Genomic DNA, 16,285 nt, shown 5'->3' with positions numbered 1-16,285 from the left:
CAAGAAAATGATACAGATATCATGTAATTATATACCTCCTCGTCTGTTTCTCTATTTCTTTTGGCTTGACACATCTGCTTTTTATGTACCAGCGTGATATCTGTCACGTTTTCCCGCTGACAGTTACGATCTTGCAAAACGTGTTAACTGAGGCAGCGCTGGCAGACGCGGCTGGATTCCTCCGCTCGGTGTTGCCTGACATCTGCCTTGACAAGCAGCCAGTGTACCTGCTAATTTCACAGTGGTACTCACTCAGCCGGTTGTGTCACTTATTCTGGGTGTGTATGGTCTATGCGGTCTAGGTAAGGGTGTGATGAGCAGAATTGTCAATGTAGCCTCGTAGTCCAGTAATATTATTCTCCGTTGCTATGACTGGTGTTTTGGCTGACCTAGACCGTATACCCTTCTAAATGTATCACTGTGGTAATAAGATTTATCAATGCCTTTCTGCAATACACTATTCACTATAGGAAAATGTGCTATATTCCTGTTCATTTCAGAATCAGCAGCCCCCCGAAGCCATTAAAGAGTGCACAGAATTCCTGCAGCAAGAACCCAATAATGTGAATGCACTGAAGGACCGAGCAGAAGCGTACATACAGGAGGAGATGTACGAAGAAGGTACGGCTATCATTTAATTTTTTTTGTTTTCTTAGATTTCTCTCCAGTGTATTCAACAAACAGGATTAATACCTTGTTTTATCAGACACCCTGTCACAGTAGGAGCATCCGTAATGTCATCACTTCTCAATCTGTGAAATAAGGCTGGGTGAGCACATTAATTTGATTATTCACCATTTTAATGAACCACAATTCTCATCTTGGTCAGAATAACAAATTATTTGAGGCCTTCCGCCACGGCTGTAACCTCTAATTGTACGCGGGAGCGAGTCCTGCAGGGAGACACGGTAGAGAGATGAGCTGCCGCGTGTGTATACTAAGGTGGACAGAGCGGTAAGTCCGGTGTAGACTCCACATGTTCCTTTAAGTGTCTGAAATTATTTTCAAAAGCTCCATTGCCAATAAATCTGTATAGAAGATGGGGTGAACCATTGACACTAGTTCTTGTATTGACCGAGAGTACAGATTATTCCTTCCTATGTGGCTATACAGATATGGTTAACCACTCCTAATTGCCCAATGCAATAATTGACCTCTCCTATAAAGGTCACTAATTAGAACTAAATGAATTACCGTATATACTTGAGTATAAGCTGACCCCCCCTAATTTTGCAACAAAAAACTGGGAAAACTTAATGACTCGAGTATAAGCTCAGGGTGGAAAATGCAGCAGCTACTGGTAAATGTCAAAAATAAAAATAGATACCAATAAAAGTAAAATTAATTGAGACATCAGTAGGTTAAGTGTTTTTGAATATACATATTGAATCAGGAGCCCCATATAATGCTCCATACTGTTCATTATGGCCCCATTAGATGCTCCATACAAAATAGGCCCCATATAATGCTCCATAAAGTTCATCATGGCCCCATAAGATGCTCCATATACAAATATGCCCCATATAATGCTCCAGTTCATTATAGCCCCATAAGATGCTCCATATACAAATATGCCCCATATAATGCTCCATGCAGTTCTTTATGGCCCCATAGATGCCCCATATAATGCTCCATGCAGTTCTTAATGGCCCCATATAATGCTCCATGCAGTTATGTCCCCATAGATGCCCCATATAATGATCCATGCAGTTCTTTATGGCCCCATAGATGCCCCATATAATGCTCCATGCAGTTATGGCCCCATAGATGCCCCATATAATGCTCCATGCAGTTCTTTATGGCCCCATAGACGCTCCATATAGCATTGTGCCACATGTAATGCTGCTGCTGCACTAAAAAAAAAATGACATGCCCACCTCTCGTCGCTGCTCCTCAGCATCCCATCTCTCCGCACTAACTGTTCAGGCAGAGGGCGACGCGCACACTAATACGTCATCGCGCCCTCTGACCTGAACAGTCACTGCAGAGGACGCGGAAGACGAGGCGGCGGTGGAACGCGGAAAGGTGAATATGAAATACTCACCTGCTCCCCGGCGCTCCTGGCACGGTCCCTGTATGTCCCACGTCTCTGGGAGCGGCAGCTTCTTCCTGTAGTGAGCGGTCACGTGGCACCGCTCATTACAGTAATGAATATGCGTCTCCACCCCTATGGGAGTGGAGTCCATATTCATAACTTTAATGAGAGGTACCAGTGACCGCTGAACAGGGGAAGAAGCTGCCGTGCCCGGAGACAGTGGGACATGCGGGGACCACGCCAGCGCTCCGCTGGGAGCAGGTGAGTATTTGACAGTCGTCGCTCCCCCTCACCCGCCGACCATGACTCGAGTATAAGCCGAGAGGGGCACTTTCAGCCCATTTTTTTGGGCTGAAAATCTCGGCTTATACTCGAGTATATACGGTAATAAACCATCACTAATATGTATTGGTCAGACACCCAGCATAAAAGGAAAATCCAGGTGGTGACAAACCGGATCTTCACTCCCCTTGTTTGAATTGATGAATTACGTGTTACTCTGAAATGTCTGATATTGCTTGGCCATTTACGCACTGCATTGTAAGGTGCTGCAGAAAATATTGCATTAAATATACTGTTATTTTTTTAACAAAATATCCTAAGTAGGGCAGAGTTTAGTTATATTCTGGGTTATAATTTATTTGAGAAACTTTCTTGTATATAATTCCTTTTCTTGAAGGGGTTGTCTCAGGATCATTCTTCAGGAGCCCACTGCTCCTCTACCTCCCAGCTTCATGATTACCAAGGAGTTTGCGCTCTTGAAGGTTGACAGTTTGGGACGATGTGATAGTTGCACCACATGCTGAAACTATGCCCTCTCTCATGCAGATAGGGGCATCTTTTCCTCTGTGGCATTGGCATAGACCAAGTAAACAACAAGGTTAGAAGCAGCTGAAATGGAGCTGCTTGTTTCTGACCAGCATAGAAAGAGTCGTTAACTTCTTCAGCACCAAAGGAAGCCAAATTCATTTAATATGGGCTCCAAATACACAGGCTACATGTAAAATCTGAGATTCACAATATGCAGTGATCTTCTACCCCCAGATCTCCCAGGTTGGAGTGACACATTCGTGACAGATGAATCTAGAAAGCAAATAGATTGTTTCTGTGAAATCTGTATACTTTTTGTCAGGCTTGTATAGCTTGATGGGATGTCATTTCACATTTAGGCGACAAAGCAGGGCTGTGGAATTGGTAAGCCAAAACTTCAACTCCTCAATTTCCCTGACTCTGACCCCACAGCGCTGGTCACTACTGAGCATGTATATGAGCAGCACAGATTCATCTCCCCTAAAACAGACATTTATAGGACATTTCATCATAACTTTCCCAAATTCTAAAGAAAAAATTTTCAGCAAATCTTGCACTCTACTGCCATACCCAATTTATTATATATTTTCGGAGTCAGTCCATTTTATACCGACTCCACCAAAATTGTCACCGACACAGACTCCATGACTCCACAACAATGGTTCTGAGTGCTGCGATTGCTGACCCACAGAGGAAGGATAGGATTGTATAGACTTGAAAGAAAATGGGGAAAAAAAGGCGCCAAATGTAGTGCACACACCAGATAGATTAAAATAACAAGGCTTTATTAGAAAACATAAGTGCCAACATGGTTAAAAACTTTTAACAGAACACAACCACCAAATGAATGACTGTATAGTGAATATAGGCAGACACAGTAAGGTAAATACCCCCCATCAGAATAAAAAAAATTGAGGATAAAAATATAACAGAAACCATGGAAAGTCTACTTCTAAAGCAGATAGATGAAGCTGCAACCCATAATGAGGTCCTGGTTATGGGGCACTAACTACCCGGATATTAACTGGGAAACAGAAACCTGTAAAACCCATAAAGGCAACAGGTTTCTGCTAATAATTTTTCTTGTTTATCTTTCACAATTGGTGCAGAATCCAACCAGAGGAGCAGCACTTTTAGACCTAATACTATCTAATAGACCTGACAGAATAACAAATCTGCAGGTGGTCGGGCATCTAGGAAATAGCGAACACAATATTGTGCAGTTTCACCTGTCTTTCACTAGGGGGACTTGTCAGGGAGTCACAAAAACACTGAACTTTAGGAAGGCAAAGTTTGACCAGCTTAGAGATGCCCTTAATCTGGTAGACTGGGACAAGATCCTCAGAAATAAGAATACAGATAATAAATGGAAAATGTTTAAGAACATCCCAAATAGGCACTGTAAGCGGTTTATACCTTGTGGGAATAAAAGGACTAGAAATAGGAAAAACCCAATGTGGCTAAACAAAGACGTAAGACAGGCAATTAACAGTAAAAAGAAAGCATTTGCACTACTAAAGCAGGATGGCACCATTGAAGCTCTAAAAAACTATAGGGAGAAAAATACTTGATCTAAAAAACTAATTAAAGCTGCCAAAAAGGAAACAGAGAAGCACATTGCTAAGGAGAGTAAAACTAATCCCAAACTGTTCTTCAACTATATCAATAGTAAAAGAATAAAAACTGAAAATGTAGGCCCCTTAAAAAATAGTGAGGAAAGAATGGTTGTAGATGACGAGGAAAAAGCTAACATATTAAACACCTTCTTCTCCACGGTATTCACGGTGGAAAATGAAATGCTAGGTGAAATCCCAAGAAACAATGAAAACCCTATATTAAGGGTCACCAATCTAACCCAAGAAGAGGTGCGAAACCGGCTAAATCAAATTAAAATAGATAAATCTCCAGGTCCGGATGGCATACACCCACGAGTACTAAGAGAACTAAGTAATGTAATAGATAAACCATTATTTCTTATTTTTAGGGACTCTATAGCGACGGGGTCTGTTCCGCAGGACTGGCGCATAGCAAATGTGGTGCCAATATTCAAAAAGGGCTCTAAAAGTGAACCTGGAAATTATAGGCCAGTAAGTCTAACCTCTATTGTTGGTAAAATATTTGAAGGGTTTCTGAGAGATGTTATTCTGGATTATCTCAATGAGAATAACTGTTTAACTCCATATCAGCATGGGTTTATGAGAAATCGCTCCTGTCAAACCAATCTAATCAGTTTTTATGAAGAGGTAAGCTATAGGCTGGACCACGGTGAGTCATTGGACGTGGTATATCTCGATTTTTCCAAAGCGTTTGATACCGTGCCGCACAAGAGGTTGGTACACAAAATGAGAATGCTTGGTCTGGGGGAAAATGTGTTTAAATGGGTTAGTAACTAGCTTTGTGATAGAAAGCAGAGGGTGGTTATAAATGGTATAGTCTCTAACTGGGTCGCTGTGACCAGTGGGGTACCACAGGGGTCGGTATTGGGACCTGTTCTCTTCAACATATTCATTAATGATCTGGTAGAAGGTTTACACAGTAAAATATCGATATTTGCAGATGATACAAAACTATGTAAAGCAGTTAATACAAGAGAAGATAGTATTCTGCTACAGATGGATCTGGATAAATTGGAAACTTGGGCTGAAAGGTGGCAGATGAGGTTTAACAATGATAAATGTAAGGTTATACACATGGGAAGAAGGAATCAATATCACCATTACACACTGAACGGGAAACCACTGGGTAAATCTGACAGGGAGAAGGACTTGGGGATCCTAGTTAATGATAAATTTACCTGGAGCAGCCAGTGCCAGGCAGCAGCTGCCAAGGCAAACAGGATCATGGGGTGCATTAAAAGAGGTCTGGATACACATGATGAGAGCATTATACTGCCTCTGTACAAATCCCTAGTTAGACCGCACATGGAGTACTGTGTCCAGTTTTGGGCACCGGTGCTCAGGAAGGATATTATGGAACTAGAGAGAGTACAAAGGAGGGCAACAAAATTAATAAAGGGGATGGGAGAACTACAATACCCAGATAGATTAGCGAAATTAGGATTATTTAGTCTAGAAAAAAGACGACTGAGGGGCGATCTAATAACCATGTATAAGTATGTAAGGGGACAATACAAATATCTTGCTGAGGATCTGTTTATACCAAGGAAGGTGACGGGCACAAGGGGGCATTCTTTGCGTCTGGAGGAGAGAAGGTTTTTCCACCAACATAGAAGAGGATTCTTTACTGTTAGGGCAGTGAGAATCTGGAATTGTTTGCCTGAGGAGGTGGTGATGGGGAACTCGGTCGAGGGGTTCAAGAGAGGCCTGGATGTCTTCCTGGAGCAGAACAATATTGTATCATACAATTATTAGGTTCTGTAGAAGGACGTAGATCTGGGGATTTATTATGATGGAATATAGGCTGAACTGGATGGACAAATGTCTTTTTTCGGCCTTACTAACTATGTTACTATGTTACATAGAGAATAAAACAATGAGGAATGCGGTGAATACAAATAAATGTACAAGTGAATAAATAAATCACTGTGAACTCAAGTATAAACCAATAATTAAATGGTACCAAACCCTTAAATAGCTGTAAGTATTAACCAATCTGCTAAATAGTCAGTCACTTAATATATTATATATGAAAGTGAAATACTTTTAAAACCGTGATGTGGTATAGAAATGAAATGTCCCTACTTAGTAAGCGTCCTATTCAGAGGACAGCCTGTCCATATAATGATAAAGCAGCACGGGCCATGTATATAGAGGAACAATGATGGAAGGTAATATAGTTTATAAGCAATGACAATGTAATCAAGAAATTAAATACATCTCCATAATCCATTTTTTTCATTTCAATTAAATTTTTTTTCTTGCATTCATTGTAGCCCCTTGGGCGCCATAAGTTGCACCCCCTTTCGTATCTTTGATTATTGTTGGTGGTGCCCACTCCTTGTACAGACTTCTCACAGCAGTGTAAGGGTGGATGCATTCCCAATCTATCTGAGCTGCCTTGAAAAATGCTGTAAATACATCACCATATTACCCTTGGCCGTGAAAAGACAATTGCTCCCCCTGTGTTTCTTCCCAAAGGGAGGCTGCTATAACTGCTATTCATTCAGTGTCTGACCTGTGATGGCTCTTTCAGACGTCCGTTCTTCTCGTAAGGGTTCTAGCCGTGCTTTTATAGGTAGACTATACTAGGCACAAGTTCTGTGGTGCTGTTCACATGTTCATGTGTTTTTTGAGACCTACAAAAAATTAGAGACACTGTCTGATATTGATCTGCAAGTCGATGAGTTCTTGAAAAATAAATCTGGTAGCTCGCAAATGCCATCCAAGTGTTGTCTGTTTTTGACGGAGTAAGTTGTTTTTTTTTTTTTTCACATACGATAAACTGAAGAAACTCTGATGATACTTGGGTGAAAACCTGATGAAATGCTGAACAAAACCACTGATGAAACAGGACCGTTTTTATCGTACTTGAAAAAACAAACCAAATGTCTGACTGAGCCCCAAGTGCATGCTATGCGGAGCGTGACGCGGGAAGGTCGGACTGGGGACGTCCCCTACACGAGGCCTTCTAATGGTTGGTTGTCTCTTCTGAAAGTGTCGTTCGATTCTCTGCACAGAGGCCTGATCCTCGATGTTGTAGGAAAAGGTTAACGCTCCCAGCCGGCTAGATATGCTAATTTGAAAGATGTCGTATTGACATTTGAATTTTAAGCTGATTGATTCTCGTTAGGAAAATTGTGACTGGCTTACTCATGGGATTTGTGTGCATAATGCCAAATCGTATTTGTGCATAATGGATCTTTATTTGGCTTTGAGCCTTTTTCTTCGGCTTGTATGCAAGCCATGTCTAATCATTTCTCCGGTATGTTTGCTACACAAGGATGCGGCTTCTCCCCGTATAAGTGTATATTGTTCATTCTGAGCAAACGCTTATTATTATTATTATTATCAGTCCCTTTATAAATGATTCACACTGGCTTTGTCGGATATATTTGTCACCTCCGCTGTCACTAAATCAAGTCAAAAAGCTGTTTATATGGGACACCTAGTTTAGCACCCTCCAGCCGCGCTCTACTTTGAGAAATGGGCATGTAAGTCAGGATAAGACCGGATTTATGTCACCTTCAGATAATTCGCACAGAAATAACCTCTCAAATTGTGAATTATTAGAGGTGATCACAAGAAATTTTTTTTTTTTACTCAGCCGCTTCTTGAGACTAGATAAATAGGATCAGCATAGCTGAATTTATTATTCGTGATCCGGAGGTCTGTGCTGTTCTTTCTGTCCATGTTCCCTGGCAGAATATACGATGTGTTTGTAACTCCAGCGAAGAGCTATGGGTTATATACTGACAAGTGCGGGCTGTAATATTAAAAGTGGTGGTCTGATCTTTAGGTGCGCTACTCTGCCCAGCACCTTACATACTGTCCCCTTTGGCAGGGGACTCTGCTCCTTAGTGGAGATTTTAGAAAACTAGGTAGACCTTCTAGTGCGTGTTATAGTGTTCTGATGGAGCCGGCATCATTGGCGCAGAACGTGGTAGAAGTTTGAGGTGTAGTCGAAGAGAACCTGATCAGAGTACAGAAAGTTACTTCTAGTTCATGTAGTTCCTGTACAAATTATAGGGCACCTGTCATGCAACTGTGGGTATTCCATCAAGGCAAGGATGTAAAAGACTCAAAAGTGCTATCCTAGATGGCTGTCCTGCTCTACAGATGGTGACCATTGATGGGATGGAGAAACTGAAGCTAAAAATGACACTGTGCCGCTTTCAATGGTCATTAGGGCGGTCCTACAGTAACTAGTCACTATTTCCTCACTGGAAATGTGCCCACTGGTAAAACTAACAATTCACACTGATTTTCTATTCACTCATTCTGCAGCCAGCAATAGACAGAGGCTGTAGAAGGCAAACTGTGTTTTAGTTTCCAATTTAAGTGGCTAAAAATAAATTTTGGCAATTGAGAGCCTTTACAAATGTCGCAGAGTTCTCCAAACATGGACAATCCCTTTTACGAGAAACATTCAGTTTATTTTTAAACATGCTGCTCCTGTTATCTGTGGCCCAAGAGGCACGGTATCTCCGAGACATCCGAAGAAAGAAAGGGCATGCCTGTCACCCTCAATGCCATCATGCCGGAGCAGTGTGTCAGAGTGGAGGCCTCTCCTTCCCGTGCTGCTGAATCGCTGGTGGTAGGCGAATATGGAGAGGAGGGTTTTATTTAACTTCCTCCCGGCATCCACCATATGTGTACAATGAAGTAGGAGGGAACTTCCCACAACCCAGTGTACATGTAGGGAGCGATGATGGCTCCAGACTCACAAGTAAAGAGGGTGTCAGCTGTGTCATAGCTGTCACTTTGCTGTGAAGGCTACGGTAAATGTTAGGACAGATTGCTGCCATTTAACTCCTTACCTACCACTGTCGGTAGTGACATTGGCATTTAGATGGTTATTTGGTGGCTCTTTCTTTAAGCCTATTGGCACTCTTCAAATGTGAAGTGTCGTTGCCATGGCAACCAGAGGCCAAGAAATAACCTTTTAGTGGCCCATAAGGTCCTGCAATAAGCAGTGTCTAAGGCCCCTTTCACACATCAGTTTTTTGCTATCAGTCGCAATCCGTCGAATTTTGAAAAAAAAAAACTAATCCGGCGACTGATGCTGCCGGATCCGTTTTTTTCTCAAAGACTTGTATTAGCAATGGATGGCCTCACGTTTCATCCGTCGTCCTCCGTTTGGAGACAACGGTCAAAGTAATGTTTTTTGTGTACGTCGAAAAATCGGACAGCGGCGGATTCGTCGCCATCCGTCATTTGCTCGAATGGAAGCTTATGGGCACCGGATCCGTCAAATGACGGAATCCAGCAAATTATTTAGAATTGAGAGTCCTCAGTGGTTGATACCTTTTAATGGCTAACTGAAAAGATGGTAACAAATTGCAAGCTTTCCCCCTCGCCACGACAGCACCCTACTGGAGAGAGGGATCCGCCCCACAGGAACAGGAAACCTACAGAAAGATAAAAGGGGGCGGTCCGCCTCTCCTCAGTTTAGGGTTCCTGTGGGAAAGACAGGATTCTAGGACTACGGAAATACCTGGGCTATGCACGCCGCCTGTGGAGTGTCTCCGGAACGGATGGGGCTGCAGCCTGGAAGCAGCGTCGGGGGAGTTCCGCTAGACGGCTCCCTCCTCGTCTGGTAGGCATACAGATGGCCGGGTCCGGGGAAGGCCGCCCGGCACCTGTGTTATGCGGCGGCAGCGGCGCTGAAGATCCTTGTCCGACAGGAGTCGGATAAGTGAGAGCGATGTTTGTTGTGAATTCTGTGGCCAAGCTCCCTCCTGTGGTTCTGAGTGGTACTGCGGCTGGTTCTGTCTATAAGCTTCCTTTGGTGGATGAGTGGTACTGCGGCTTCTGAGTTTCCTTCCTCAGGTGATGAGGTTAAGTTGTTAGGTGCTGCTCTATTTAACTCCACCTGGTGCTTTGATCCTGGCCTCCAGTCAATGTTCTAGTATTGGTCTTGCTTCCTCCTGGATCGTTCCTGTGGCCTGTCTATCCTGCATAAGCTAAGTTCTGCTTATGTTATTTTTGTTTGCTATATTTTCTGTCCAGCTTGCTATATTGGTTTTTCTTGCTTGCTGGAAGCTCTGAGACGCAGAGGGAGCACCTCCGTACCGTTAGTCGGTGCGGAGGGTCTTTTTGCCCCTCTGCGTGGTTGTTTGTAGGTTTTTGTGTTGACCGCAAAGCTATCTTTCCTATCCTCGGTCTATTCAGTAAGTCGGGCCTCACTTTGCTAAATCTATTTCATCTCTGTGTTTGTATTTCATCTTTACTCAGTCATTATATGTGGGGGGGCTGCCTTTTCCTTTGGGGAATTTCTCTGAGGCAAGGTAGGCTTATTTTTCTATCTTCAGGGCTAGTTAGTTTCTCAGGCTGTGCCGAGTTGCATAGGGAGCGTTAGGCGCAATCCACGGCTACCTCTAGTGTGGTGTGATAGGATTAGGGATTGCGGTCAGCAGAGTTTCCACGTCTCAGAGCTCGTCCTATGTTTTTGGTAAATGTCAGGTCACTTAGTGTGCTCTGAACTTCAATGTCCATTGTGGTTCTGAATTACCTGTTCATAACAGATGTTCCAATGTTGGTCCGGTGCTAGAATGCCGGAGCGCGTATGCGCCGACCGCCAGAAATCAATTCACCCCGGAAGTAGACACTGAACTTCCGGGGCATGCAGGCTGAGATCAGCAGTGGGGGAAGCGCGGGTTCGCGCATGCGCAGTACCGTAAACCTTTGTCAGACTCCGATAGTGACCAAGCAGTACTCTCAGAGGCCTCCCAATCATCATCATTCATCAATCATCATCATTTGAAGGACGTTCATGTTTTCCCTTAGAAAGTGTGGACAATTTAGTAATACAGGCATATTCAAACCAGCAGTAGCTAGCACTTGCACCGCCAGGTCAATGCTCATCTGGATCGACCAGTTAGACCAACAAATTGAAAATAAAATTTCAAGGGAGAAATTACGGGCTGCTATCCCCTTAATACGGGGCGCAGCAGCCTTTATGGCGGACGCATCCGCAGATTCTCTCTGCTTGACAGCAAGATCTGCAGGTCTTGTAAACAATGCAAGACGGGTCTTATGGATGAAAAGCTGGAAAGGGGACGCACAGTCAAAATCTAAAATATGTGCAATCCCATGTGAGGGTGAGTTCCTCTTTGGTAAAACCTCAGATGAAATACTTAAAAAGGCAAAAGACAGGAAAAAAGCTTTTCCTGACTCCTCTATTCCCTTTTATAGGAGAGCCTTTAAAAGAAGGCCGTTCGGCAAGAGAAGGCAAACGGACATGTCGACAACATGGGCCACTAAAGAAGACAGACAGCTCGGTACCATGTTCAGAAGACCCAACCCCCCCAAAAGAAAACAAATACTGATGATGTAACCATTCCAGTAGGGGGCAGGCTAACATTTTTCGCCACTCAGTGGGAAAAAATAACAACTAGTTCGTGGATTTTAAGTATAATCAGAGATGGAATAAAATTACAATTCTGTCACTTTCCCCACGAATCATATATTATAACATCCCTCAGCTCGCCTATACAACAAGAGGCCCTTGAGGTTGAAATTCAAACCCTATTATTAAAACGGGTTTTAGTCCAAGTTCCTGAAGGACAGGAAGGTAGGGGATTCTAGTCTCCCTTATTCTTGATTTCCAAACCCGATAGTTCTTTCAGAACAATCATAAACCTTAAGAAGCTTAACTCATTTATCACAAATAATACGTTTAAAATGGAGTCTATTAGATCAACCATAAAACTACTTTTTCCAAACTGCATGATGGGGGACCTTGATCTATAAGATGCTTATTACCATCTCCCTATCCATGACAGATACCAGAAATTCTTCAGAGTAGCGGTGACAATCAAAGGCAAGATTCGTCATTTCCAGTACGCAGCTATGCCCTTTGGCCTCTCTACAGTGCCAAGGATCTTCACAAAAGTAATTCTAGAGGTGATGGCCTATCTTCGCCAAAAAGAGACATTAATTGTGCCCTACTTAGATGACTTTTTGGTCATCGGAAATTCAGTTTCTCAATGTGCTGACCGCTTAGCTCATGCAATTTCATCTCTACAGGATCTAGGTTGGATCATCAATATCAACAACTCCAGACTTACTCCACTGTCACTCCAAGTGTTTCTGGGGTTCCATCTAGACTCTATAACCCAAAAATGTATTCTCCCTCAGGTAAAAATATCTCTGATCAGACATAAAGTCACAGCTGCCATGGATAACCCACACATGTCCCTAAGGAGAGCTATGTCATTACTGGGATCTCTTATTTCCTGTACCCCTGCAGTCCAATGGGCACAATACCATATCCGGACACTGCAACACCAAATCCTCCAAGAGGAAAGACGACTGCATGGTCACCTGAATGCAAAAATAACTTTGTCCCAGGAAGTATTAACTTCCTTAATGTGGTGGCTAGATTCCAACCATTTGATTGGCCAAATGCCCAGGAGAGAAAGGCCATACAGTCTCTGAAAACCAACAAAGAAATCATCATCAAACCTGCTGACAAGGGTGGTGCAATAGTCATGAACACATCAGACTATATGAGGGAAGCAAACAGACAACTTATGGACACACGCTACTACAAAAAATTGGAGTCGGATCCTACACAGGACTATTACAAGGAACTAAACAAGTTGGTATCTTGTCTGCCCGACGAATTCATAAGAGCCAATGACCTGATACCAGAAAGTCCAAGAACAGGGACATTCTACATGCTTCCCAAAATCCACAAATCTGGAAATCCAGGAAGACCAATTATTTCATGTGTGGGCACCCTTACTGAGCAGGTATCTGGATGGGTAGAGGGTATTCTTAAACCCCTGGTAAAGGATACACCCAGCTTCATTCAGGACACAACTGACCTATTGAATAAACTATCAGCAATAGGTCCTCTACCAGAAGGGACCATCCTGGCCACAATGGATGTGGAATCTTTGTACTCCAATATCCCACACCAGGGTGGTTTAAATGCCTGCAAATTCTTTCTGGAAAACACAGGGACTGATGCATATTCTTTGGTGAAACATAAAATTCATCCTCACCCACAATTACTTTGAATTTGACAAGAAGATCTGTCTACAGGAGACTGGCCCAGCAATGGGAAGTAAAATGGCTCTACAGTATGCAAATCTTTTCATGGCCTAGCTTGAAAGCGAATTTTTGTCCTCATGTCTCATCAAGCCTCTGGCATACTACTGCTACATTGATTATATTTTAATCATCTAGACCAGTGTTCCCCAACTTCGGTCCTCAAGAGCCACCAACAGGTCATGTTTTCAGGATTTCCTTAGTATTGCAAAGGTGATAATTGCATCACCTGGACAGACAAGCATTCAATAACCTGTGCAACGCTAAAGAAATCCTGAAAACATGACCTGTTGGTGGCTCTTGAGGACCGCAGTTGGGGAACACTGATCTAGACGGAGCCTGAGCCACAGCTAAAGACGTTCCATGAACAGTTTAATCAATTTCCTCCTACCATCAACTTGACACTCAACTACTCCTGCACTGAAATTAACTTTTTGGACACCATCATTAAGCTGCAGAACAATAAAATAGAGACATCATTGTATCAGAAGCCAATCGACCGTCCAACATACGAGCTTAAATGGGACAGTTTCCATCCAAAACACATAAAAAACTATTGTCTACAGCCAAGCCATCAGATACAATCGTATATGTTCCAACCCAATGGATAGGGATGAACACCTTGGTCACCTCAGAAAGACCTTTTTGAATCAGGGCTACCATCCAAGAACAATTGAAAACCAGATTACAAGAGCCACCAGAATATCAAGGAATCACCTGCTACATTACAAAGCTAAAGAAGAAAATAACCGGTTACCTCTAGTAGTTACCTACAATCCAAATCTGGAGGTGCTAAGGGGAGCTGCATGGAAATTACAACCTTTACTACAAAAAGATGCCAGCTTACAATCCATTTTTCCAGACCCCCCACTACTGTGTTTTAGGCAGCCCCCAAATCTAAGAAGCATCATTGTCAAGAGCTCCCTGTCCTCTCCAACAGCTGCAGGTACCTTTCCTTGAAATCAGAAAAAATGTAAAACCTGTCCATTTATAATGACCACGGACAAAATAAAGATCCTCAATTCACATCAGGACTACAAGATACCAGGTACTTTCAGCTGCGTCACTTTTAATGTGGTGTACCTAATTATTTGTACTAAATATCCAACTGGGGGTCTGTATGTGGGGGAGACAGGGCAAGATCTTAGAACAAGAATGAATTCTCACCGCCACACAATTAGAGAAAAAAGAATGGATCTACCTGTGGCAATACATTTTTGTCTCCCAAATCATAACATTATGGACATGAAGTTACTTGTGTTAAAAGGTAGCTTCAAATCCAAACTGATGACGACCTTTGACAGTCTTAATGCAGGAATGAATGTGTCGCACGGATTTGTCTTTTTACATCAACTAAGGAACTTGCCCCTCAGACTATGAGGGGTCATCACAACAGAGTCTCTAATCAAAGGACAATAAAACAATCCTTATCTAAGAACTGGTCCAATATTTATGGACATAACTGTTTATCACTCATGGTAATTCTGCTTCATGTCACCTGTCTTATCCATGGTTTTTCCTTTTTTTTTTTCTGTGGTATGTTGTGCATAAATATGTGATTCTTCAGAATTTCTTTTAGTCTTTGCCTGATGAAGAGACCTGTGTAGTCTCGAAAGCTTGCAATTTGTTACCATCTTTTCAGTTAGCCATTAAAAGGTATCAACCACTGAGGACTCTCAATTCTAAATATTTTTCTATCCACTGGCTAACACGGTACCAAGATATATATCTTTCCGGAATCCAGCAATGGATTCCGTTTTTTTTAACTGAGCATGCTCCGAATTTTATTTATTTTTTAGGATCCAATTAGCCGGATCAGCTAGTCGGATCCTTCGCATCAGTTTTTCGCAATCTGCGACAGATCCGTCTGGTCAACTTATTGTGACTGATGGCAAAAAACTGATGTGTGAAAGGGGCCTAAAAGGCGAAGTGTCCATGTAAAATTGACAGCTCTAGTAGCCTGCGGCACTTCTGTACTACAGGATATTATTATTATTATTATTATTATACATTTTTATAGCGCCATTTATTCCATGGCGCTTTACATGTGAATACGGGGCAAATATAGACAAATACATTAAACATGAGCAGATAACAAGGCACACGAGTACATAAGGAGGGAGGACCCTGCCCGCGAGGGCTCACAGTCTGCAGGGGGTGGGTGAGGATACACTAGGAGAGGGAAGAGCTGGCTGTACGGCTGTTCAGTAGGTTGAGGATCACTGCAGGCTGTAGGCTGCAGTATTAGATCAGTGATCGCGCGAGTACAGATTAATGTCCCATATATGGCCTAAATGACTTAAAAAAAAAAAAAAAAAAAAAACTTGCCCCTAAAAACGCTGCTTTATATAAAAGTTAAAAAAAGCCCAAAAAGTGCATGTTTGGTATTAAAAAATGTAGCATTTTCGTTGTCCTGAAACACAAAAAATGGAAAAAAGTGATTTAAAAAAGTAATGTAGAAAAAAAAATGGCATCACTGAAAAATATCGTCATTTTGTCTCACAAGCAATGCAGGCAATTTTCACATTTATTCGTGGCCCATTTACCCGGCCAAGTTTGAGACCCTCTGATTTATACCATTAACTCCATAGTATCATCACAACCAGTTCACTTTCCTAGTAGGGGCGGCAGGTAGTCAGAGAAGTAGTGATGTCTCATCTCTGGGACCACCACTGATCACAAAAAAGTCGGGTGTTGTGTCCCAAATTTGAATGGAGCAATCAGTCATGTGCTGCTTTGTGCAACGTCTGTGTGACGGATGGTG

The 16,285-nt window shown here is 42.6% G+C and overlaps 1 protein-coding gene across 1 annotated transcript in view; it reads left to right on the top strand.

Annotated features, from left to right (window-relative positions):
• The window catches only part of DNAJC3 (DnaJ heat shock protein family (Hsp40) member C3), a 57,981-nt gene that overhangs the window by 35,113 nt on the left and 6,583 nt on the right, over positions 1–16,285 (top strand). The window contains exon 9 of the mRNA XM_069758037.1: positions 501–621. Coding sequence (XP_069614138.1) covers positions 501–621 — 121 coding nt within the window. The remainder of the gene's footprint in view (positions 1–500; positions 622–16,285) is intronic.

This window comes from Ranitomeya imitator, chromosome 3, assembly GCF_032444005.1.
Source record: "Ranitomeya imitator isolate aRanImi1 chromosome 3, aRanImi1.pri, whole genome shotgun sequence".
Classification (NCBI taxonomy): Eukaryota; Metazoa; Chordata; class Amphibia; order Anura; family Dendrobatidae; genus Ranitomeya; species Ranitomeya imitator.
Note: the sequence above shows the minus strand (reverse complement) of the source record. Positions and strands in the feature narration are given on the sequence as shown.